At 44.1% G+C, this 22,863-nt stretch overlaps 2 protein-coding genes across 3 annotated transcripts; one reads left to right on the top strand and one right to left on the bottom strand.

Moving 5' to 3' along the window:
- Positions 1-763: 763 nt before the first annotated feature.
- fbxl3l (F-box and leucine-rich repeat protein 3, like) lies at positions 764-3,049 on the bottom strand. The gene is made up of 4 exons (XM_030107241.1): positions 2,690-3,049; positions 2,318-2,440; positions 2,000-2,171; positions 764-1,450 (listed from the first exon to the last, which is right to left on the bottom strand). Exons 1-4 carry the CDS (start codon positions 3,047-3,049, stop codon positions 807-809), a joined length of 1,299 nt encoding a protein of 432 aa, XP_029963101.1. The 3' UTR covers positions 764-806.
- A 4,474-nt stretch (positions 3,050-7,523) lies between these two features.
- On the top strand, positions 7,524-21,660 carry atp7a (ATPase copper transporting alpha). Of its 2 annotated transcripts, XM_030111790.1 has the most exons (23): positions 7,524-7,771; positions 9,654-9,784; positions 11,877-12,381; positions 12,873-13,646; positions 13,805-14,017; positions 14,096-14,259; positions 14,459-14,620; positions 14,726-14,802; positions 15,089-15,311; positions 15,395-15,628; positions 15,714-15,805; positions 15,893-16,020; positions 16,225-16,379; positions 16,474-16,608; positions 16,879-17,073; positions 17,222-17,404; positions 17,501-17,714; positions 17,801-17,947; positions 18,052-18,194; positions 18,448-18,651; positions 19,106-19,223; positions 19,604-19,706; positions 19,852-20,125. In XM_030111790.1, exons 2-23 carry the CDS (start codon positions 9,665-9,667, stop codon positions 20,123-20,125), a joined length of 4,563 nt encoding a protein of 1,520 aa, XP_029967650.1. In that variant the 5' UTR covers positions 7,524-7,771; positions 9,654-9,664. The 2 variants fall into 2 exon arrangements, with proteins under 2 accessions (XP_029967650.1, XP_029967659.1); XM_030111799.1 differs by lacking the exon at positions 7,524-7,771 and having other exon boundaries at positions 9,665-9,784; positions 19,852-21,660.
- Positions 21,661-22,863: the final 1,203 nt, after the last annotated feature.

Consider the following 22,863-nt stretch of genomic DNA (forward strand, 5'->3'; position numbering starts at 1 on the left):
TAGAGGGGCTTTTCGGTGGAAACCATTTGTTTAATGAAGACTTATTAAAAAAAAAAAAAAAAAAAAAAAAAAATATGATGAAGTGTGATTAGCATTGGAAACCAGCAGGTGTCAGTTAAGCATCCTTTAACACATTTAGGATACTGATCTATAACTAGTGACAACTCCAGTTTTTCCCCTTTTAAAGAATGATGAGTATATTCTACAAATTCTACAGTTGATACACTTTCTACAAAACCAATGGTGACCAACTTAAAATTCTGTATAATCTGTGGTCACACCTTGTACGGTTTCTTTCTGAACCAATGCTGGTTTCAAAAACATGCCTGTCTCCTCTCTTCTTCACCTTGACAGTATTTAGAACTTAAATTAATTTAGCAAGAAAATAACAGCCACAACCTATCGATGGATCAATCTGCTGTTGAGTTCTGAGTCTTGGTATTATGGTTACCTTATTAAAACATGGTAATTATAAGAATAAAATAACCGGAATGACGGTCGAATTTAGCCACACTGGACCTTCTGTCGCTCCTTTACGTGTCTGCAGGCCATATGTTTGAAACCCAAACTCTCCAGACTGGCCAAAAGCCTGCGAGTCAGTCAATGAAGGCCATTTTACCCCCAGATTCAATAAGCAACATTTCACATCACTTACTGACGGATCTCTGACATGTTCACGAGAAGGAAAACATTTTTCACAAGTCACACATGTTCCAGTAAACTCGCCAACAGCGACTCTTCCACACCTCCCCGGTGCAACATGTGACGGTGCTGAAGGCTCACGCAGTCCTGGCTCGGAGTCGGAGCTACCAGGTGGGCATCATGTCGGGGAACCACATGCGGCCGAGGTGCTTCGACACCTCGCTGTGGATCTGCTCCATGTTGTAGCTGCTGTCTGGGATCAGCACCTCCTCCATGATGGAGAGCTGAGTCAGCCTGCCCCCGCACATCTTCACAAACTCCACGAAGCCGCTGCAGGTCACCTCGCACTCGCCCAGGCCGATGGCCGTCAGGCTCTTGCAGCGCTCCGCGATCCGGATCAGCTCCTCGTCCAGGGGCTCCAGGCCGTTGGCGCACACCACCAGCTCCACCAGGCGGGGGCAGTTCAGCCCGATGCGTCCCAGCATCTCTTTGCTCACCGCCCGCCCAAAGTACAGGTGTGTGACTGGGGTCTCCTCGCGGAAGAAGGGCTCGAACTCCTCCTCGTAGAGGAAGAAGTACATGACGATGTTGACCTTGGGCGAGTGTCGGACCAGCGCCTCCCAGCTGCTCCTCTTGATGGTGTGGAAGTGCGTCTGGCCCGGGTTCTCGCTCACCACGTCGATGCGCAGGTGCTCCAGGTGGACGTGTTTCTCTGACGACAAAGCGAGCAGGAGCTCGTCGCTGAGGAGGTGGTAGTTCAACGCCAGCTCCCTGAGGCCGTGGCACTGGTCTGCCACGCACAAAATACCTGAGGAGAAAGAAGAGGAGGAAAAAACTAGCATCTCAATCTCAAGGAGAACCTGTAAAGGACTGCATCGCTTTAAGCTCTGCCTGCTTTCATGTGTTGGTGGTGGTTAAGAAAAAAAATATTTATTTGGTATGATTTTCAGACTCATATTGACCTGTTACTTTATCACAGAACGCACAAGATTAGAAACTCTGTCCTCCTGAGACACTTGTTCCTAACTACGTATGAGTGGCTGAACATGTTAATTACTGATATGTTCATTCTATTTCCGTTTTATTGTGTTTTGCTGCTGTCTTATCTCTTCATATCTTTTTTTATCTGTTATTTTACAGTCGTCATTTGACCCAGGACAGGTCAACACCCACCACGTGCACAAATAAATATTTGTGTGGGGAGAACTGGAGTACTATGAAAAACCAAACGTTTTGGGTCAATAATGTAGTTCGATTTAGGGGCTAAGGTTAAAAATTTTATGTGAAATACAGTTTTTGCTAAGTCCTGACATCAGTCCTGCAATGTGCTCGGAGATCCGTTCTCTAGTTTACTAACCAGCTGGTGAGACGTGAGGACAGCTGCTCATCTTAAGCAACTTAAGGGTGTCACTGTTGTTGGCAACCAGGACCTTAAGGGACGGATCGTCCACCGGGGTGTCGTCAATCTTGATGGAGGACAGGGACTTGGAGTTCACAAACACCACTGTCAGCGCGGACACAAAGTGGGACTGAGGAGGAACAAATATTGATCATTAAACATGAACTTCCACTTCTATAATTGTTTTTGCTTGGATGAAACATTACTAATAATTTTAACAGGGATCCAGGAGGTGAAAACACCTTTACGAACAAACAAATAAAGGCCGCTGCATACCTGAGACACGTCCATGAAGCTGGGCCGAGCTGTCGAGATCAGCCCCAGGGTCTTAATGGTGCAGTTGACCAGCTGGGAGAGAATGTCGCAGGCTGCCTCTGCAGATTCTGTGCAACTGTCCACCTGATTTACCCAAAGACATTCACCATTCAGGTAAAAAAAAAAAAAAAAACAAGCAGGAAAAACACAGAAATGAGAGCTGGAAACAAAATAGAGATGTGAAGATCATGTGGGCCTACTGCCAAAACCCATCTATCAAGCAGCAGATGGTTTGAATTAAGCAGATCACACACTGTTTTCAACACAGCTGCGTTGTGAAAAGCAGGGGATGCATGAGCAGAAGACGTGAGAATCAGCGGGGACGGCTCTTACTTTGAAGCTGACATACTGCAGGTGCTGGGCATGCTTCTTGATGATCTGCTGAATGAGGTCAGGGTGGGTGGAGCGCAGGTAGGACGTGGCCGGCTGGTTGAGCTCGAACTCAAACCTCCGCCACAGGTCAGGGGTGTGAAACACGTCGTTCCAGCGGCGGCACACGGAGGAGACCCGGGCCCGGTCCACCAGGGACAGATGCTGGAAGATCTGCAGGACGATGTGGTGCGGAAGGCTCCCCCAGTCGTGCTCGGAGGCAAACACATAGCTGGAAGCCGCACGCTTCTTCCTCTTGGCCCGCTCCTCGTGTAGTGGAAAGGTGGGGCACTTAGTGGAAAGACCTGTTCTTCCTCGTTTCATCGTGAAGCAGATCGGACCTCTGTGAAGTTATGACAATTAGGAAGGATTATAAATGTGCACTCACTGTCCCGCTTGGTGGAGCATCAGGTTAGGGCTTGACCTCAAGTTTGGGGACACAAGTTTGAATCCCAGTCGCAGCAGGTGAGACAAAACTAACAACGCAAGCCCCCACAGCAGGAAAAGAAACAACTCATGTACAGCAGTCCTCATCGGTGGTCTTATTATTTTAGTGTTTTAAAATCACGACAGTGAACTGTGGTTATAACCCCAACAGACGTTATAATCGTGAAAACATATCCATCCGAGAGGTAGTTCATGCATAATAAACTCTGATAAATATTTAGTGTATTCTTTGCAGATAGTTAGTGTTGAATCTGAACTTTGGGGATCAGTCTTATTAAGAATTAGTAAGCTCTTTGCTTGAAAGTCGAGACATCCTCAATGTTTTGTCCATTTGTAGTTATTTGCAAAATCTGTGTTTTATTAAGTATACAGCCACCAGTTGCAATGTCTTCTGGAAAGCATATGATGAGATTTAATTTGATTTAGTCGATTAATATCAACATCAACTTGTGTTTACAAATCAAAACAAAGTGTTTTGTAGTTTTCCAGAAGCTTTCTCGTGCACCGATGTGCTTCTCCCACACCTTAGCAGCAAAATCACACTGCAAATCCTGAGCTTGTTGATTCAGCCTAAAGATAATTTACAATCACATGTGAAACCACTGCCACTGCCGTCTCTTTAATTAAAATCAACCATATACTATTTTGATTTTCAGTAATAAAGGTTACAGATTTGTTGCCTTTAAACTTGAAGCTTCACCTGTGGCTCCAGGTAAACACATAGGCTACATGCATGCACGCACATCACACCCATACGATCTCCACCGACACCTGATCATACAGCCATTCATAAATCACCACAGAATATCGACGGACTGCCGGGTTACTTACATGAACCAGTTAAAAGCGACCGTTTCCCCGGGGCTTTGTCCTCTGTCGGCTGAGAAGACGGCGCTCACTTGGAGCCATGACTGGAGATGACTGGAGAAGCGCTGGCGGCCGCTGATGTAGGACAGCAGGAGCAGCGCTCATAATAAGCTCTCTTCGCTTTAACGACAGCTTGGCGCGCGCCGCCGAGCAGCCGGGTCCACGTGAGCGCAGGAAAACATGGGACCCGCTCGCTCGCTCGTCGTGCGCGCGCAAATATGGATCGTTACATCCGCACCAGCGGACAGCGCGCAATTCTTGTCAGCGGATAACACTGTTAAAAGACGGTTGGGTTTTTTTTACTTTGAAGCAAAATGCACAACTCGCGCCCCGAGGAGAGGTCAGTTTGTTTGTTTGTTTGTGCGCACGAGCTTGAGCACAACTCCGAAAGTAGGTCAGTGTGTCAGGTGGTGTGTGTGCGTACGTGCGTGCGTGTGTGTGTGTGTGTGTGTGGTCATTTAACGTGACATCCGTGTGTCTTCACTGAAGCAGTAAACTTTCCCGAAGTGAAGCTGAAAAACAATTTTCAGGATATCAGGACAGGGAACTGAGGTTTAGTGTGTTTTCTGAGTGGAGTCAGGATGTTCTCATGGTTCTGAGTGTTTATTTTTCATTTCGACACTTTTTTTAAGTGGTGTACTGAGAACATAAAAATATTAATCCAATCTAAGGTATATGTTCACTGTATTTTTGAAGTATGTCACAGGAATGTGTTCATTTGAATCAAGCGTTTATTTTATTTGCTATTATGGAAGAATTCTCAAGATTTTGACCTTGTTTTTTGAAACATCTCTTTTCTCGGATTATCTCTCAGAGATGTAGATGTTTAGAAGGCTGGTGTGTGGATTTGGACACCTAGTTACTGTCTGTCAGATGTTTTGTGATTGAGCAAAGTCAGCAACAGTTCAACTCTACTGCCACAGGAACACTGAATATTTATCATGTTGCTCTATTTTTTCCCTGTAATGGACAGACTTGGTTTTGGTGACTTTACCATTTGAAGCACTTGAGTATGTGGACAAACAGTTGATTCAGTCAATCTTTATTTTATTTATAGCACTTAAGTCACACTTACTTCTAGGCTGCTTTTACAGAGTTGATGACTGGATTTTTTTTTTTTCAAATTATGTATTTTATGTGGACCAGGATAGTTTTTTGGTAGCTACCCAGCAAGTCAACAAACAAAATTAAACATTTAAGTTAATATGATCCAGCTGTAAAAAATCTATGAATCTTAAATAACCTTTAAATAATCTTATAGTAGGACTAATATGGTTACAAAGAGACAGTGTAATTTCTGGCTATGAATCAAAGGTATCAGGAATATAACAATTCTGTAAACTTTGAAGGGGGTCAAAACAGTGGAAAAGGTCAAAGGAGCCAGAGTCATGATGTTAAAAAATGAATGCTTGTTTCAGTGTTTTAAAGCCCCCAGATTTGTCTGTTAGACACACACATTTTGAAGAAGTGACATAATTAAGCCAAATTTCACATCCATAGCTGTAAATCAATCAGAAATACATGTAAACATGAATAACTTCAGCACACTTTATGTAAATGAAGGGCAGTCTATCAGTTCTTCACTTCTTCCTGTCCTGTGCATTGGGGAACCTATTGGACAGTGTAGTGAGCAAATAAGAATATAGAAATAAATATATGGATGAATACAATCATGTTTTTTAAACTTCTACAATTCTACAAAGTGCTTTACAGCATTTAAAATCATTACAAAACAAAACAGGAAAATCCGTCTCTCCCACCCTCCATATGGGCCGGTCCAGACTGGAATTCTATTCTAGGCTGGTATAGGACGGATAGCGATTCCACTGAAGGCTAGATGCCGTATCTGCTGGCCCAAATTGGAATCCTAGTGTTATGTTCTATGAACTAGAGGATGTGTCATTTTAAATTCATGTCCATTGTTCATGTTTGCGTAATGTTTATGCACAATAGTAATACAAACAACCATCAAGAGTTTACAGTGTACGAATTTGGTGTGAATGACCAGACGAAATACAAGTCTACCACCTCTACCTCCAAGTTTCAGTGTCTTGGGAGTTGCATTTCAAATGAATGCTGGTGCAAGAGAGCAGAACTCAAGTGCTCTACCAAGTGTCCTGTGAATAACTGGGGATGCCAGAAAAAGTTTAAAGTGTAATTTCAATTTAATTCAATTAGTTGTTTTTTTTTTTTTTTATCTAAACTTTAATTCATATTGTGAGAAATGTCATCCAGAAGTTCAATTGATATCATTGCACTGTATATTGGTGGGGAACACCACTCGGTTCCATTTGTTAATAAACTCTATTATAGTGTACAATAAAAATGTTTGGTTTTTTTTGTTGGGGGGGGCATGTACCACTTCAAATGTTGCTGCGTATGAGAGAAGACACTAGTCAGATTCCATTTGTAACTGTAGATAGCATTTCTACATTCACTGATACATTTATTGACATGTGTCTATTGACATAGATGTATGTCAATACATGTCTGTGCTTCCATTTAAAAGCTGCCTTTGAATGATCAGGGCTCTCTAAGTCTGTCTCTGTCACGTTACCTCTCGCCCTTTGCACCAATACAGTTCCTTCTTACTGTTCGCAAACTTCATGCTCCACTGCTCAGCTGGACTCCAGCAGAGGAAAAACCAAGGTGAAAGTGGTGAATAAGTGGTAACAGAACTGCGTCTCATGTTATTGTCAGTAACATTAACGGCGTTGTCATGTTGGTGAAAGTAATTAGATTACTCGTTATTAAAAATAGTAACGCTGTTAGGGACACCATTTATTTTAGCACAGTTACTGTCATCACTGAAAATGACACAAAATAAGTGCAAGGAGAAACAACAACTAATGCAAAAAAAACTAAAAGAATCATGGGAAAAAATCGGAAGAAAAGAATTCTAAACTGAAGCACAAGCAATTATAAAAGGGACATAAAAATCATGATACCGTCAAGTGAGAAAAACATTAAAGAAGAGAAAAATATCAAATGGAGAAGTAGCTAACACAAAACTACAGGAAAACAATGAACCACCTCAAAGAGACAGCCATAATCACACAATGGATATAAAAAAGACAAACAAAAATGTCATGAATTGTGACAGATATCAGTTACAAAAAAGCAAATAAACCACAATGATTCCTTGGTGATACTAAATGCATCCTGACTGAGGTTATACAAAAATAAATTGATTGAGGTAAGCAGGGTGTTTTTATTGTGTTATTGAGCATCAAGACCACCAAACCCGAGTCCGAGACAAGAGCATCTCAAGACTGAGACCAAGACTTCAAGGGGTGGAGACGGAGTCAAGACCAAGATCTTGAAAATGTGTTCTCCAGACCAACACAGGTCTTGAGGATTACAACATAGGATGAACTGAGGGTCACGTTTTTACGCCCTCTACGTAGCCCCGCCCCTCTGCTCTGCGTCAGCCCTCCCCGCCATGCTACGTAGCCCCGCCTCTTGACACTGACGCACCAGCAGAGTGCGTCCGACTGGGAGGCAGTCACGTCGGCATGAAGAGCAGAGACAAAAACATGTCTGCTTAAGCTGAGCTTGGTGACAAGGGCTGGAGCGAAGTCTTTGTACGGCTCCCTCTCTCTGTTTCAGCCTTTCTGCATCATGCAGCGACGCGTCTGTTTTCCTAAACGGAGGATGAAGGGGAGATGCTAGCTAGCATGCTAGCTTGACGTTGGGTCCCAGTCTGACGTTAGCTCCCTTTAAACACGCACGGTAAGTTTACTTTTAGTTTCTTTGCGGACTTTCTCTCTTCACATACTTCGGGATGCGATGTGGGATTTCTTTGAAATTGGTTCAAGCAAGATGTTTTTGGTGGAAACCACTGTTTGTTTATTGAGTGTGATAAGTGAGTAAACCAACAAGCAGGCATAAGCTAATGAAGAAAGCGTTATAGCCGATCGGGTTTGCTCTGTGAGTCAGTTTCAGTTCACTTCCTTCAAAAACACATCCAGCTTTCAGTTGTTTTGTTCCTATTCAGTAATATATGTTTGATAAGTGGCCTATCTTTTGTACGAAAATAATCAATGTGAACAGCTAGTTGCTTGAATTGTCATCCCTCATTGGTGTATTAACTTTATTTCTGTTGTCTGATTTGTGATCGGTGTTTCTCTAAACTATCAGTTTGCTGTGTTTTCTGAATCCCTCACATATCAATCACAGTGTCCCACAATTTTGGCACTGCTTGTCCCTTAAACTTAAATGTTTGTTATTAATGGCAGTTTAATAAAACATGCTTTCACAAGCTAGATGAGGTTTTATTGCTTTGATGTCATTCTAAATCTGAGAGAAAACAACGAGATGGTTTTATAAGCATTCCCATCTTTCCCTCTGCAATTATGTTTGTCAGTGTTTCATTGAAATGAAGTGGTTTTGATGGTAAGATTTCGAGCTGTAATCTTGGCAAGACTTTTCCACGAGAACAAGAAAGCCTGGTTATTTTCTTTTGGGTGTGTGTATTGAATTTCTTTCCTGGAGTGAAAGTGGACAGTCAGCTTTAAATACTTTTGTTCGCATTGTCCTCTGTGTTTCATTTCCCAAAAGACGTTTGCCATGTTCCTTCTTCTTTATTTACTACTCTTTGTCAATTATGAAGCTAAGCACATTAGGAGCTGATGCAGCAGTGACGCGTTTCCCTTTATGATAACATGTGACATTTATATGCTCTTCCCGTTTTCTACTGGATGCAGCCTGATTTTATCTTCTCCCATTTGGAGTTCTGCAAGTCATGTATTTAAGTGGTCAAAGGTTTTAAAGAAAGAGCTGGTCGCACCTCTTCATGGCTTATGAGTAGATATAAAAAATACGTTGAATGTTGTAATAAGTCAATGTAATAAAAAGTAGTATCTATCTATCTATCTGTATATCTGTCTATCTGTCTATCTGTATATCTATCTGTATATCTAGCTGTCCATCTATCTATCTATCTATCTATTACAAATATGCATTTACCTCAGCTGCTGTACTGTTTGTATAACATATCTTTTCTTGTTAGGATCCCAGCCCTGACAGTTATCTGTCCTCTGGGGCTGGGAACTATATTGCTGCTGTTATTGCGATATCAATATACAAATGACAAAAGACTGACTGAACTCCAAAAGATTACTTTTCCATGCATCATGCTCTACACATTCAAAAAGACAGAATTTTAGAATCTGAAACAGAAGCTGTGATTAATTGATAGATTTAAAAAAAAACTGTTTAATGAACTATTGGGGGTTTGAAGCCCAAAAACCAAAGAAAAATGACTACAAGCCACTCCACTTTCTGAAACGCTGCTGTTGGAAACTACAGATGCAACTAGTGGGGGAAACTAAATAAACATGGCCCAGTTACAGCTGGTGTGAGTTAGAGGCAGGAGATAGAGAGAGGACTGTTATTTGTAAGCGAAACCCTTAAATCACAAAGATATTAATGTTGTCTATAGAAGTGTTTCTATTTATCATGAATCAGATTGTTATCGTAATACTCAAGAACATTATTGTGTGTTCACTTGATGTCGTGCAGCTCTACTTTCCTTTTGTTCTGTTGTTTTGAAGCCAAATTGCATCAGTTGGATGCCAGACAATAACATTTCTCTGCGTTTTGTGTTCCCTAGGCGAAGCCACCATGACACAGAAAGTCGACCTGTGTTCAGTTTCCATCGGAGTGGAGGGGATGACCTGTGGCTCTTGTGTCCAGTCCATAGAGAAGCGCATCGGGTCCCTCCAAGGAGTGATACACATTAAGGTGAATAAAATCTTTCAAATTATATAAAATGCTCTCGAACTAGCTTATTCCTAAATGCTGATTTGCTTTTTTCGAACTGCTGACGTAAAATGTTTTAGGTGACACTTGCACTTCAGTGATAGGAACAAGAGAGACTACCACAGATGTAAGAATGTAGTCTATATTTGAAACCTAGAAACTTACAGAAAGCGTGAAAAAAAATTCCTCTTTTTTTTAAATTGATCTATAAGAGGTGATATTTCCTGTCTATCGTAGGATTCGATTAATCCTGTAGTCCTATTCTTTCTGGACGAGCTGGTCTGATTGACAACATCATGGTAGCCTTCAGACGTCATTTAATTGCAGTAGTTGTGGTGTGCTGGGGTTTTTGTGTGTGTTTACCCCTCAGGCTGGGGTTGAATGAGAAGATAATGTAATATTGTGTTTTAGACGGAGCTCTGCCCTTTGCAGGACTGTGACAGTGGCTCGATATTTTCTCCCTGCCCACAGGAAATGTCATTTGTACCTTAACCCAATTTAATGGCTGGATTATTTCAGTTAATCTATAAAGACATTATGTAATTATCTACAAGGAGTGACCTGACGTCTTTACATAGGAGAGCAGTTAAAGTTTCATTCTTTATTCATTCTGAGAAAAACAAAAGGTTAATCTCACAAGCAGCTCCACTTGCTCCTTGATAAAACCCCCACTGTGGCTTTTAACTTACAGCTAAGTCAAGTGATCCAGTCAGAGGGTCACATGCTTCTTTCTCACTGAGGAAAGCCGAGGTTCAACATGCTGAGGCTGTGAATTCAGTTCACCCCTTTTTTTTAGGGGGAAGTTTAGTCCTTGAAAAAATGGAAACAAGTGAAAAAAGCTAATCTGTTCTATAAATGTGTTTCAAAAATAAAAACCGTTCATGCTTATTGTGCTCCAAATTAGGACGTGGCCACAGGCTTTCAGCAGGAAGCAGAATGAACTTGTTTTGTGTAACCTATCACGTGTACATTCACATAGAAGGTGTTTACTACATTTCCTACAAAACAACCACGTGGGGTCTCTGTGACACATAACTATATGTAGTTGTTTGAGTGTCTTGATCTGCAGTTTTGAGTGAAGGAAGGTTTGCCTGCAATGATTTACACATTGACATAAATTATTAACATTTATGTCAATGAAAGCATTCTGCTTTCTTTGGGAGTTTTTGTTTGAGTATTTGACTCAAGTCGTAAAATATTTAGAGTTTTAAACAGTAATCTTACATTGTATTTGTTTAGACAGTAAGTAAAAAAATAGAACTGTGATATTATGAACTGTTATAGGAAACAATTTCTCCCTTTCAGTTTTGAACAGCCTCCTCTGTCAGTTTGTTCCAGGGCCAGGTAGTGTGACTGCAGTCTCCTTATCAGTAGTCGCTCTCTGTTTGCACACACAGAGGAATGGACAGGCTGTTGGACAATGGTCTTTTATACCTGCTGAGTTCTTATCCTCAACATAACCCGCTCTGGAGCAGGATAAGTCATTGTAGCTGTGTAGCTCCTTCAGAAGTCAACCACCATCTTAGTACCAAGGCCTTCCTGAGTAAAATTCCTGTTTTTTTAGTGTATTGCTCTGGTATATCATTGGCTATTTTTAATGTACAGGATGTTTTTTTTACCAGTAAAGCTCACAACATGAATCATTTTTAGAAGACCATTAAAAAAAATCCTAATAAATTGCAATTCTGGACAGTTGCTGCAATATCTCCTGTAGAGATATGACAAAAACAAAATCCAGGATTACGCAGTCAATTTTGTGGAGATTGGAAGCAAACTCAAGATGATCTGACCACAATAATATCAAGAAGGCTGAGAGACGCTGGAGGGCTGATTATGAACCAATAGAAGGCTTTCCTTTCAAACAAGGGCTTTAAATGAGGTTTGTTCTGTCGACATGTAGCTGTCACCAGCTAACCAGCCGTCCTGCTGTACAGTTCTACTGCTAATAAGACAACAAATCAGACTTGTTTCTCGGAGAAGAAAAAAAATTCTGATTGAAAATAACCAATATCAGATACCCGATTATTTCTGTGCTTTATTTATTTTACTCAATTCTTGATTTTTGTTTCTGCAGGTATCATTAGAGCAGAAGAATGCCTCCGTCATATTTGATCAGAGCCGGCAAACCCCAGGGTCTCTGTCGGAGGCCATCGAGGACATGGGCTTTGAATCAAGTGTACCAGAGGGCAGCGCAGCCACACCGGTCTCCACAGACACCCAGCTGATCGCCACCTCGGGCCTGACTCCTGCAGCTCACCTAGAAGCTTTGGACAGACTCTCGAAAGTTCAGGGAGTGCTGGATGTCACAGAAGACCCGTCCCACCTTGGTCTCACAGTCTCCTTTGTTTCCTCCCTGACCTCCACGCAGCAGCTGAACGAAGTGGTGGCCAGTGTCGCTCCTCCGGAGGTCCCCGCTCCCTGCAGCCCTGTGCAAAAAGGCCCGGCCTTGTTGCCAGCGAGCACAGCAGGGAGTGGGGTGACGCTCCTGAAGTTATGCATTGAAGGAATGACCTGTCATTCCTGTACGACAACTATTGAAGGGAAAATCGGGAAGCTAAAAGGAATTGAAAAGATCAAAGGTAAACGATCTCCTTCCAGTCCTCTGTAACTTCCCTGTCTGTGGTACAACAGTTGCAGCAGTCTGGCTCTCTGTAGGTTCACTGTTGAGAGATTGCTTAGTGGGATTTGACTGTGACTCAGGAAATCCTTTCCCCGGCATTGTTGGGAGTGGTGACATACGAGCAGAACGGATTATCTGCACTGACTTGAGAACAGAATTATCATTGTGTTGTGTGTGGCTCTGTTCTCCTGTGTGTTCTAGATACACTATCCCTCAAGCCCCAAGGCTACACTGGAGATGCATGCAGTCTTGGCATTAAATTTAGTTTTGGCTGATCAGATTGAAATCAGATAGCTTGTGATGGAGTACAGGTGTGAAATCTCCCAAAGTGGATGGGAATGAATTCTGTCTCATAGGCGGGACTAACATTGTAGATTCGAGCACAAAGTATCCAGCATTTAGCAATGGTCAACGCCTTCTTTAATTTTCTGCTTTCTTTTTTCTTCACAGTTGTTTTAGATTCTCAGGAAGCCACAGTTGTCTACCTGCCTTACCTCATCTCTGTCCAGACCATCATCGACCAGATTGCTGTGGCCGGCTTCAGAGCCTCAGTGAAGTCCAAGCCCCGTCCGTTACAGCTGTCCCCCAGTGAAATCGAGCGTCTTGCCGACTCTCACAGACCTGCGGTTTCTTCACCGTCTGAGTCTTCAGAGGAGACGGAAATCTTCATAGACACGGTTCTCGTCATGCTCAGGGTGAAAGGCATGCACTGCCGTTCCTGCGTGTTCAACATTCAAGACAATATCTCAGTGATTCCTGGGGTTTCCTCGGTGGAGGTCTCTCTGGAGAAGGAGAGCGCCTCCATTTGCTACGATCCTCTTAGGCTCACAGTGGCTCAGCTGCAGCAGGCCATCGAGGCGCTGCCTCCCGGAAACTTCAAGACTCAACCCTGGGACTCCTCTGACGCTCTCAGTCCCGTGTCCCTGTCACCACCGCCTGCCTTACCGTCGCTGCGGCCTGCAGGAGCAACCAAGCAACCCGCAGCGTCCCAGCCGTGTTTCATTCAGCCTCTGGCGTCGGTTGCTACTATTCACATCAAGGGCATGACGTGCAACTCGTGTGTCCAGTCCATCGAAGGCGTCATCTCCCAGCGAAAAGGCGTGACGTCTGCTCAGGTCTCCCTGGCTGATGAAAAGGGCTTCTTCGAGTATGATCCCCTGCTGACCACACCAGAAGAGCTGAGGGACGCCGTAGAGGACATGGGCTTTGAAGCCAGCCTGCCTGGTAAGAGAACAGATTCTGTTGTGGTTAAAATTAGTTAATCATGAGTTAAGATGCTTTCTTTGTTCCTTGGAAGTTTTTCTTTTCTTTCCTCATGTACTTCTGAGTAGTTGTCTGTAAATTTGAAGTCCATTTTAACAACAATCATTTCTTCTGAACAGAGACCAATCCCCTGCTGCCTGCACCGGATCCCATCTTGTCCAAGTCTTCAAGCGCAGCCCTGCTCAAGGTGAAGGAGCTGGACAATGACTTTCACAAAGAGGCTGCGCAGGGACGCGGCGAAGAGACGCACTCTAAATGCTACATTCAGATTGGAGGGATGACCTGTGCCTCCTGTGTGTCCAACATCGAGCGAAACCTCAAAAACGAACCAGGTCAGTCAAAGCGTTTCGACTGTATTTCAACCAGCAACTGATTGTTGATCACTGCTGCTAACTCTGGTATCCACTCAGGTGTCCACTCTGTTCTGGTTGCACTCATGGCCAGTAAAGCAGAGGTCCGTTTTAACCCTGAAGTCATCGACCCTGTGAAGATCGCCGAGTGTGTGAAAGAGCTGGGCTTCACGGCCTCCGTGATGGAGAACTATGAAGGTTCAGATGGAAATCTGGAGCTAGTGGTGAGTCTTAAAAAAAACCCTCACATATTCAGTTTCAGCTGTACTAACAAACCAAGATACAGTCATTTCTCCAATGTCTGATTCTTACACGTTCATGTAACCAGCTGATGATTGTGTTGGTGAAGTCAACACTTCACACTGTTGTTAATGTATTTTTGTCTCGTCACCTTCTTGACTACTCCTCTTCACCTTCTGTTAGGTCAGGGGAATGACATGTGCTTCTTGTGTGCACAAAATTGAATCCAGCCTCATGAGAGAGAAGGGGGTTATATATGCCTCGGTTGCCTTGGCAACAAACAAAGCCCACATCAAGTACGACTCTGAAATTATAGGGCCGAGAGACATCATCAAGCTGATTGAGGTAGTCCTCCTTTCTCTGCTAGTTGTTTGTGCATCTGCTCAGTTCTGTCTGTAAATGTGAGGCGTCAAACACTTGTTTTTAACAGAATTTCACTCTTTTTCGTAGAACCTGGGATTTGAAGCATCTTTAGTGAGGAGGGATCGCACTGCCAGTCATCTGGACCACAGCAAAGAGATTCGACAGTAAGCAGCATTTTATTGGTCGTGTGATTTTTGGTGCTCGTTTGTCACTTTGAACTCATCAGTGGTAGAAATGCTTGTGAACTGGTTGGAAAATCACCACATTACTAAATCGATTTGTATGTTCTATTGAATGATAGACTATTAAATGTTACAGATGTAAAGCAAAATTAGCAACAATGATGTGGCAGCAGCACACTCCATGATGTTGATGTTGTCCTAGGTGATTCAGACGTATTGATTTCACGGCCAACAGAAACATTTTACATTTTTTTCTTGACTCTCTGAGGTGGAGGAAGTCCTTCCTGATCAGCTTGGTTTTCTGCGTGCCTGTCATGGGGATGATGATCTACATGATCGTCATGGACCACCAGATGAATGTTTCCCATCATCACAACGCCACGATGGAGGACCGCAACCTTTACCACTCCACCATGTTCCTGGAGAGACAGCTGCTCAAAGGCCTGTCCATTATGAACCTGCTCTCTTTCATCTTTTGTCTGCCTGTTCAGGTAAATCGCACACAGGAAGCGTGAACAGGCCGTCTTATTTTGGCCAGGATTTTTGCTTCAGTGAGGTTTTATTCTGCCCTCAGTTTATTGGAGGTCGTCACTTCTACATTCAAGCCTACAAAGCAGTGAAGCACAAATCTGCCAACATGGACGTGCTGATAGTTTTGGCCACTTCCATCGCCTTCAGCTACTCGGTGGTCGTCCTACTAGTTGCCATGGTGGAGAAGGCACCAGTCAACCCCATCACGTTCTTCGACACGCCGCCGATGCTTTTCGTCTTCATCTCGCTGGGACGCTGGCTGGAACAGATAGCCAAGGTTTCACTCGCTGTGATTTTGGATTTGCAGGAAAATTCAAGCTCTCGAAGAGGATTTGCTTGTGATATTTCAATTTTTCTTCCAGAGCAAAACCTCCGAGGCTTTGTCCAAACTGATGTCTCTACAAGCCACCGAGGCCACAGTGGTCACTCTCAGCAGTGATAACTCTATCCTCAGGTACTCTTTGGTTTCATCCTAGTTTTGGAATACGGTGTATTTTTAGTACATATTGCTTTAATTGACAGACGTCGATGTTTGTTCCAGTGAGGAGCAGGTGGATGTGGAGCTGGTGCAGAGGGGGGATGTGGTGAAAGTGGTTCCTGGAGGGAAGTTTCCAGTGGATGGGAGAGTGATTGAGGGACACTCCATGGCGGACGAATCTCTCATCACAGGTTGGCATCCAGAGTGCATAAAATATATCTTCTTAGACACAAACATTTCTGTTTCTCTTTTTTTTTTTTTTTTTTATTACTATAGTGGTCTCATGCAGATTCAACTATCATTCTTAATTTTGATATTCTTCTAAAAGACTCTCACTAAGTGTCTTGTGTCTTGCACTGATGTTTCTCTGACCAGCTGTCGCTCTGCGTCTCCAGGTGAGGCCATGCCCGTGACAAAGAAGCCCGGGAGCTCGGTAATCGCCGGCTCCATTAACCAGAACGGCTCCCTGCTCGTCAGCGCGACACACGTTGGCATGGACACCACGCTGTCTCAGATCGTCAAGCTGGTGGAGGAGGCCCAGACGTCCAAGGTGAGTTATGTGCCGTGAAACCTTCTCTGATTGATCAGCCAGCTTTGAGCCAAACACTCTGTGGTTGTTTAATTCCTAAAATCTCATTTTTCAGGCTCCCATCCAGCAGTATGCAGATAAGATCAGTGGCTACTTTGTTCCCTTCATTGTTGGCATCTCTCTGCTCACACTGATAGCCTGGATCTTCATCGGGTTTTTGGACTTCTCCATTGTGCAGATGTACTTTCCTGTGAGTTGTTTTCTATCTTTATATCTTTGCAATTCACAAGCTCTTTCTGATTTAAATTAAGATCTGTTCTCTCTATTAATGGCATTATTTGATGAACTTAAAGCGAACATGTGTGCTTTAACTGTTCTATTATCTCAGTCTGTATTCATGTACTCATTTGTAACTGCATCCTTTATGGTTCCTTTTTTCTGTTTCTTCCCAACAGGTGAACACAATCTGTTGCGTTACTGGAAAATAGATAACATATCTTCGTACTTTCCCATCCTATAGGGTTACGACAAGAGCATCTCCACAGCAGAGGCGGTGATTCGCTTTGCCTTCCAGGCCTCCATAACCGTATTATGCATCGCCTGTCCCTGCTCTCTTGGCTTAGCAACCCCAACAGCTGTCATGGTGGGCACAGGGGTGGGAGCCCAAAACGGCATCTTGATCAAGGGAGGAGAGCCGCTCGAGATGGCGCATAAGGTGCGGTATTTATGTAACCGGCCAACTGTTGATCTGAACAGATTGTGAATGGTATTATGCGACTTCGGTCGCCAAACCAAATCAAGGTTATGAACCATAATGAAGCGATGAATTGTTCCCAGTCTTGATTTTACATTTTAACGTACAGGTGCAGTCGGTGGTGTTCGACAAGACTGGGACCATCACCTATGGCGCTCCGAAGGTTATTCAAGTCAAGATAGTGGTGGAAGGGAATAAGATGCCTCGTTCCCGCCTGTTGGCCATCGTGGGCACAGCTGAGAACAACAGTGAGCATCCTCTGGGAGCAGCCATCACCAAGTACTGCAAGCAGGTTCGCTCCATCAGATTCAGCCTCCAGCATCGAAATGATCTTTTACGTTATATGTATACTGACGCAGTCCATGTGTGTGTGTGTTTGTGTGAGCAGGAGCTTGGTACCGAGTCTCTGGGCGCGTGCACGGACTTCCAGGCGGTGCCGGGCTGTGGCATCCGATGTCAGGTCAGCAACACGGAGACGCTGCTCAAGCAGGCAGACAGTGACAGCGAGGACAACAACCAGCGCAACAGCATCCTGGTCCAGATCAGCGACACCCGGACGTCTCCCAGCTCCCATCCGCTCATCATGGATCCACAGCCCATAAGTATGTCGGGAACCGTGGTCCAGATCCACCATGTTTACCATAAAAGTTTGTATTTTTTTTACTTGTTTTCTCACTGTGGCCTGCAGGCCTGGTGCAGACGGCCACCTACACCGTTCTTATTGGGAACAGGGAGTGGATGAGGAGGAACTGCCTGCAAATCAGGCCTGACATTGATGAAGCCATGGTGGAGCACGAGCGGAGAGGACGCACCGCTGTCCTCGTAGCTGTGGACAGTAAGTAGTCATGTTGAAAATACCAAGTATCCTTCAATCTCGTTTGTATCTGTTCTTAAAACAATTCAAAACATTAATTTTCTTGAAACTCAATGTGTGTTCAGACCTGCTCTGTGCAATGATCGCCATCGCGGACACAGTGAAGCCGGAGGCGGAGCTGGCCGTCCACACCTTGACCAGCATGGGCCTGGAAGTGGTGCTGATGACCGGAGACAACAGCAAGACGGCTCGAGCAATCGCTGCTCAGGTGAGGAAGACTTTCAGACGAAGAGCTGACTGCATGTGGTTCATACCAACATTGTTGTGAAATCTATGGAGATGAGGAAACTGGTGCTATCAGCACTATTTCCTCATAGCAGGAAAGTCCCTGTCTCAAGTCCGCTGCCATGGACTCATTTAATGTCTTCATGTGATACACTTCATTTTACCACACTGTAGAGTGAAAGCATTCAGATGTGATGTTCATAGGAATCCCCTCTCCTTTGTACCACGTTTGCCAGGTGGGCATCAGGAAGGTGTTTGCTGAAGTGCTGCCGTCCCACAAGGTGGCCAAAGTGGAGCAGCTTCAGCAGGCTGGGAAGCGGGTGGCCATGGTGGGGGACGGCGTCAACGACTCGCCCGCTCTGGCCATGGCCGACGTGGGCATCGCCATAGGAACCGGGACGGATGTGGCGATAGAGGCGGCAGATGTGGTGTTGATCAGGGTAAGAACCTGAACTTTGAACCCATTTAGAATGAAGCAGTACTGTGAGGGTTTTTTTCCAAACATCAGTGAAGCAGAAACCTCCTGTGATACAGGCGTCACAACAGAGTGACTCCAGTCAGCGGATATCAGCCACACTGGCACCTCAGGACTTCGCTGCTCTCCTTCTTTAAACTGAACATCGTTCTTGGCTGTATGTTGTTTTTGGAGTCTTCTGTTACGGAATCGGTTCACTCTCTGATGGTGTTACTCAGTAAATAAGTGGGATGTTTACACAATACCGGATGTCGGCCGTAGTTACGTTATCATCTGAAATCTGTTGATCCTTCTTTAAAGTGAATCACACTAGAGGTGTAATTTGCATGTATTTACAGACTGCAGAAGACCGTCTTCACCCATGATCTGATAATATTGCCCTTGACATGATCCTGTGTTGCTTTTTTTCTCTTCTGCAGAACGACCTGCTGGACGTGGTGGGAAGTATCGACTTGTCTAAAAAGACAGTCAAGAGGATTAGGATCAACTTCGTCTTTGCTCTTATCTATAACCTGGTTGGAATTCCCATTGCAGCAGGTTGGAACTGACAACAAATCACTTACAATTTATAGATTGTTTTATATCACGTGTCATCAGAGAATCTATACTGTCTGTCACAGTGTTTACTCGTTTCAGACCAGCTTCGTTATGTTTTTATCAGACTCACCCACACATACCTCTGCACCTGTAGGCCTCTACGTCTGAATGATCAACACATTATAGAGCAAAGAGAGCATATTTCAATAACTTTCATTAAGTTTATTAAATCGTCACATTGCAGAAGGAAATAGGAGAAATCCTGCAAAGTGAATTCACCTGATATGTAGGAACAGCCGTCTCTTTGTCTAGTTTGTCGTTACCATGTGCGTCAGATCGCTGTAAACTGTGACAGTAACTGGCGCCCGCTCCGTCCCCAGGTGTGTTCCTCCCCGTCGGGCTGGTCCTGCAGCCCTGGATGGGCTCGGCCGCCATGGCGCTCTCATCCGTCTCTGTGGTTTTGTCCTCGCTTCTTCTCAAATGGTAATGAGATGTTTAATGTTTTGTGGACAGCTGTTGTCTCCCATCTGCTTTGTTTTTTGCCTTTTTTTTTTTTTTTTCTTTCCTCCAGTACATTCGGCGCTTCATATCTCTGCCTCTGCTCTCGCCCCCCCCCGTCTCTGTACAGTTACTCTAAACCCACCGCCGAAAAGCTGGAGGCCAGACTGGGCGGCGGCAGGCGCCAGGGCAGCCTGTCCGACGTCAGCGTGCACATCGGCATGGGCGAGGCGCGGCGCCCCTCCCCCAAGCTCAGCCTGCTGGACCGCATCGTCAACTACAGCCGGGCCTCCATCAACTCCCTGCGCTCCGACAAGCACTCGCTCAACAGCCTGGCGCTCAGCGAGCCCGACAAGCACTCGCTGCTGGTGGGGGAGGCGCTGTGCGAGGAGGAGTTCTGCTGAGCCCGCGGGGCTCACGTGGCCCGGTGCGGACGGCAGCCGCGTCGAGCTGAAAGGGTTACATCTTATAGTGGCCCGTCGTCTGCTGTAGGAGCCCTCAGGGCAGCACTGTTTACTTGAAGGAAAGCCGACTTGCCCCCGTGTTTTTTCTTTTAGCCTGGCCAACTGATCACATGCACTGCTGGGTGATTTCAGACGGTCTGTAGTTGAGTCTGAGACGCTTTTTTGATAAAAACCCTTTGAGTTTTGATCCCTAAACTCTCATGAAGCCTCCTCAGAGCCTTCATCCAGGAAGCTGTGGTCATTTACAATCACAATCTGTTTTTATCGATCCAAAGACGTTTTAACCGTGGTTCCCCCCCGTCGAGAGCGGACGCCACAGAAATGTATTTTATATGATTTTCTTTACACGGGGAATTTCAACTGTTGTATAATTCCAGAGTATTTATATTACCATTATTTATCGGGTTTTTTTTCTCCTTTGTATTCTGTGAAAAATGAAGTTGTTCAATCCAAATATCACCTCTCACTTCCAATCTCCCAAAATGTGTAATAACCGAGTAAGGTAAGGCGTGAAAAATGAATCCAGGAGGCCTTGTTAAGCGCTGCGAGCTGATTGTTATACAGAACACTAATGAAGTGACTTGAATTGTCGGTGTTTTCCCAAGTGCCAATCGCAGCGACACCTCGGCAAAGTCCAACACATTCCAAAGGTAGCGGCGTACGCAAGTTATCTTGGACATGTGCTTGAAGCGCGCTCAGAGATGAGGTCAATGATTGAAGGCGGAGGTCTGCTGGAGGTGGACAGGGTCTGCGTTCGGCTGTTTTCTAAACCCTCTGCACCTTCAGTCAAGAAATGTGAACGTTGTTCGCCGTCATATTTCATCAGAAGTTGTTACATGAATGACCAAGTGCTTGGATTACTGTTGCAAAAAAAAAAAAAGCAAGGTTTTGCTGTGAAAAGGAAAACTGTTTGTCCTGCTTGTCATTTCGTTCCTCAAAATTACTCCCAGAGATGCAAAACTGTCAGGTTTGTTGCACATTGTCAAAGAACCGCGTTTGAAACCCGGGGAGCAGGAGACGCAGCACAGCCACCAAACAAGTTACTGAAACACCAACCCCCTTGATTTCAGTGGATCGTTTCACAAATTCACAAGATTGATTGCAGTATTTCTTTTAGGTCACTCCTCTTATTTCACATCTGTAGGAAGATTGTTTAACCTTCTGTGAAATCACTACATGGTGCATTATTTTTTGTAAAATCAGCAGTAAACTCTTGCAGTCCAGTTATTCCCTGATCTTGTTTGTAATGTGTGTGTGTGTGTGTGTGTGTTGAAGGAGCGAGCGTCACGCCGCGCTGCCTTGCTCTCGTGATGCTCGTGTGTGTATGTGTGTGTGTCGCCGTCGCCGCTTGATGAACGCCGTTTCTGCCAGTCAGTCGTTTTTGTGCAAAAAGCTTCGTAAAGCCGTCAGCGCAGCTTCAGCTCTTGTTTCTCTGAACGTTGTGTGCCTTAGAATAAACCTGCTTTTGTAACGTCCCTCTCTTGCCGTCTTTCTTCTTTTCAACCAGGAGATGGCGCTGCGGAGCAATCAACGACACACACCAGCTGCAACACTTGATCCACTTTAATTTCATCCAGTTAGTCTAAACATGTTACATCAGCCCAGTGTACTGCAACACAATCAAGTACAATTTGTTTTATTTCTCCACAGTATTTCAAAAATATTCATCTCAAATCAACGTAGGCTATAAATGATTTATTCCTCTTTAAAGTCCATTTGTGTCACTTTGGCCGTGATAATACTTGATTTGGTTGATTGAAGCTTATGAATGTTATCAACAGGGACTTAGTTCTTAGATCTTAACATATTTAAGAAGAATAAGTTATTATGATATGCATTTAAATATTAAGGGACACACATAAACACTGTATATCTACCAGAGGGCAAGTTTTTCTTCTTCTTTTTTTTTTTTTTCTTTCTCCCTCAGATTGTGGATGAAGCGTTATCGTGATGAGGAAACTGAACAGCTTTTCAACTAGTTTTTTAAAATGTGCAGCGTCTGAAACCTTCGACGACATTGTGCTTGTCTAGACTAACACACCTCGAACAGCTGGAGCTGGGAAATGCTACATTCAGTTTACCTTGAACACGAGAAGAACAGACCTCCACTTCATATCGGCTAAAAGAACGGCTCCAACACGTCTCTCTGGTAACACAACCTAAAGCAAAGATCCTTATACAGCATTACATACGTAAGAAGATCACAGCGTGGCAAACACTGGAACTTGATCAGAAAAATCACACACCGTGATGACGAAGGGATGTCATAAAATTTTCACAAGCATTTGATGCATTGCAATTTAAGATGTAAACATTAAATGATTTCACACTGGGTGTTTAAAAAAAAAAATTAAAAATGAAAAGCTTCAAAAGGTTGGTCAAATACTTAAAACACTACTCGTACTTGTTAGTTGTGTGGCTTCGAGTCCATCTTTGTCTCTCGTCCCTGATTTGAAAGTATCGGTGAATCTGAACCCGTCTCTGTGAGGTTAATCTGATGGGAAGTTTCAGAGGCGTGTAAAGGCGTGCACAACAAAGGTGGCAGACTTTTTTTTTTTTTTTTAACTCTGCTTGTATCCTGATGCAGCCGACAGCCTAATCTACAATCTGACCGCTGAGTCCAAACGTCACTCCAGCCTGACTGGACTCTGATCCTTTATCTCTGTGTAACCGAGGCC

This window comes from Salarias fasciatus, chromosome 2 (assembly GCF_902148845.1).
Source record: "Salarias fasciatus chromosome 2, fSalaFa1.1, whole genome shotgun sequence".
NCBI classification, from domain to species: domain Eukaryota; kingdom Metazoa; phylum Chordata; class Actinopteri; order Blenniiformes; family Blenniidae; genus Salarias; species Salarias fasciatus.

Excerpts from the sequence above, each read along its gene's own strand:
- fbxl3l (XM_030107241.1), bottom strand. The coding sequence starts at position 3,049 with ATGAAACGAGGAAGAACAGGTCTTTCCACTAAGTGCCCCACCTTTCCA. Across the intron at positions 2,441-2,689 it reads TGCAGTATGTCAGCTTCAAA|GTGGACAGTTGCACAGAATC; the intron begins GTAAGAGCCGTC and ends TGGGTAAATCAG. Across the intron at positions 2,172-2,317 it reads GCTTCATGGACGTGTCTCAG|TCCCACTTTGTGTCCGCGCT; the intron begins GTATGCAGCGGC and ends GTTCCTCCTCAG.
- atp7a (XM_030111790.1), top strand. The coding sequence starts at position 9,665 with ATGACACAGAAAGTCGACCTGTGTTCAGTTTCCATCGGAGTGGAGGGG. Across the intron at positions 16,380-16,473 it reads AGGAGGCCCAGACGTCCAAG|GCTCCCATCCAGCAGTATGC; the intron begins GTGAGTTATGTG and ends CTCATTTTTCAG. Across the intron at positions 18,195-18,447 it reads CTCGAGCAATCGCTGCTCAG|GTGGGCATCAGGAAGGTGTT; the intron begins GTGAGGAAGACT and ends CACGTTTGCCAG.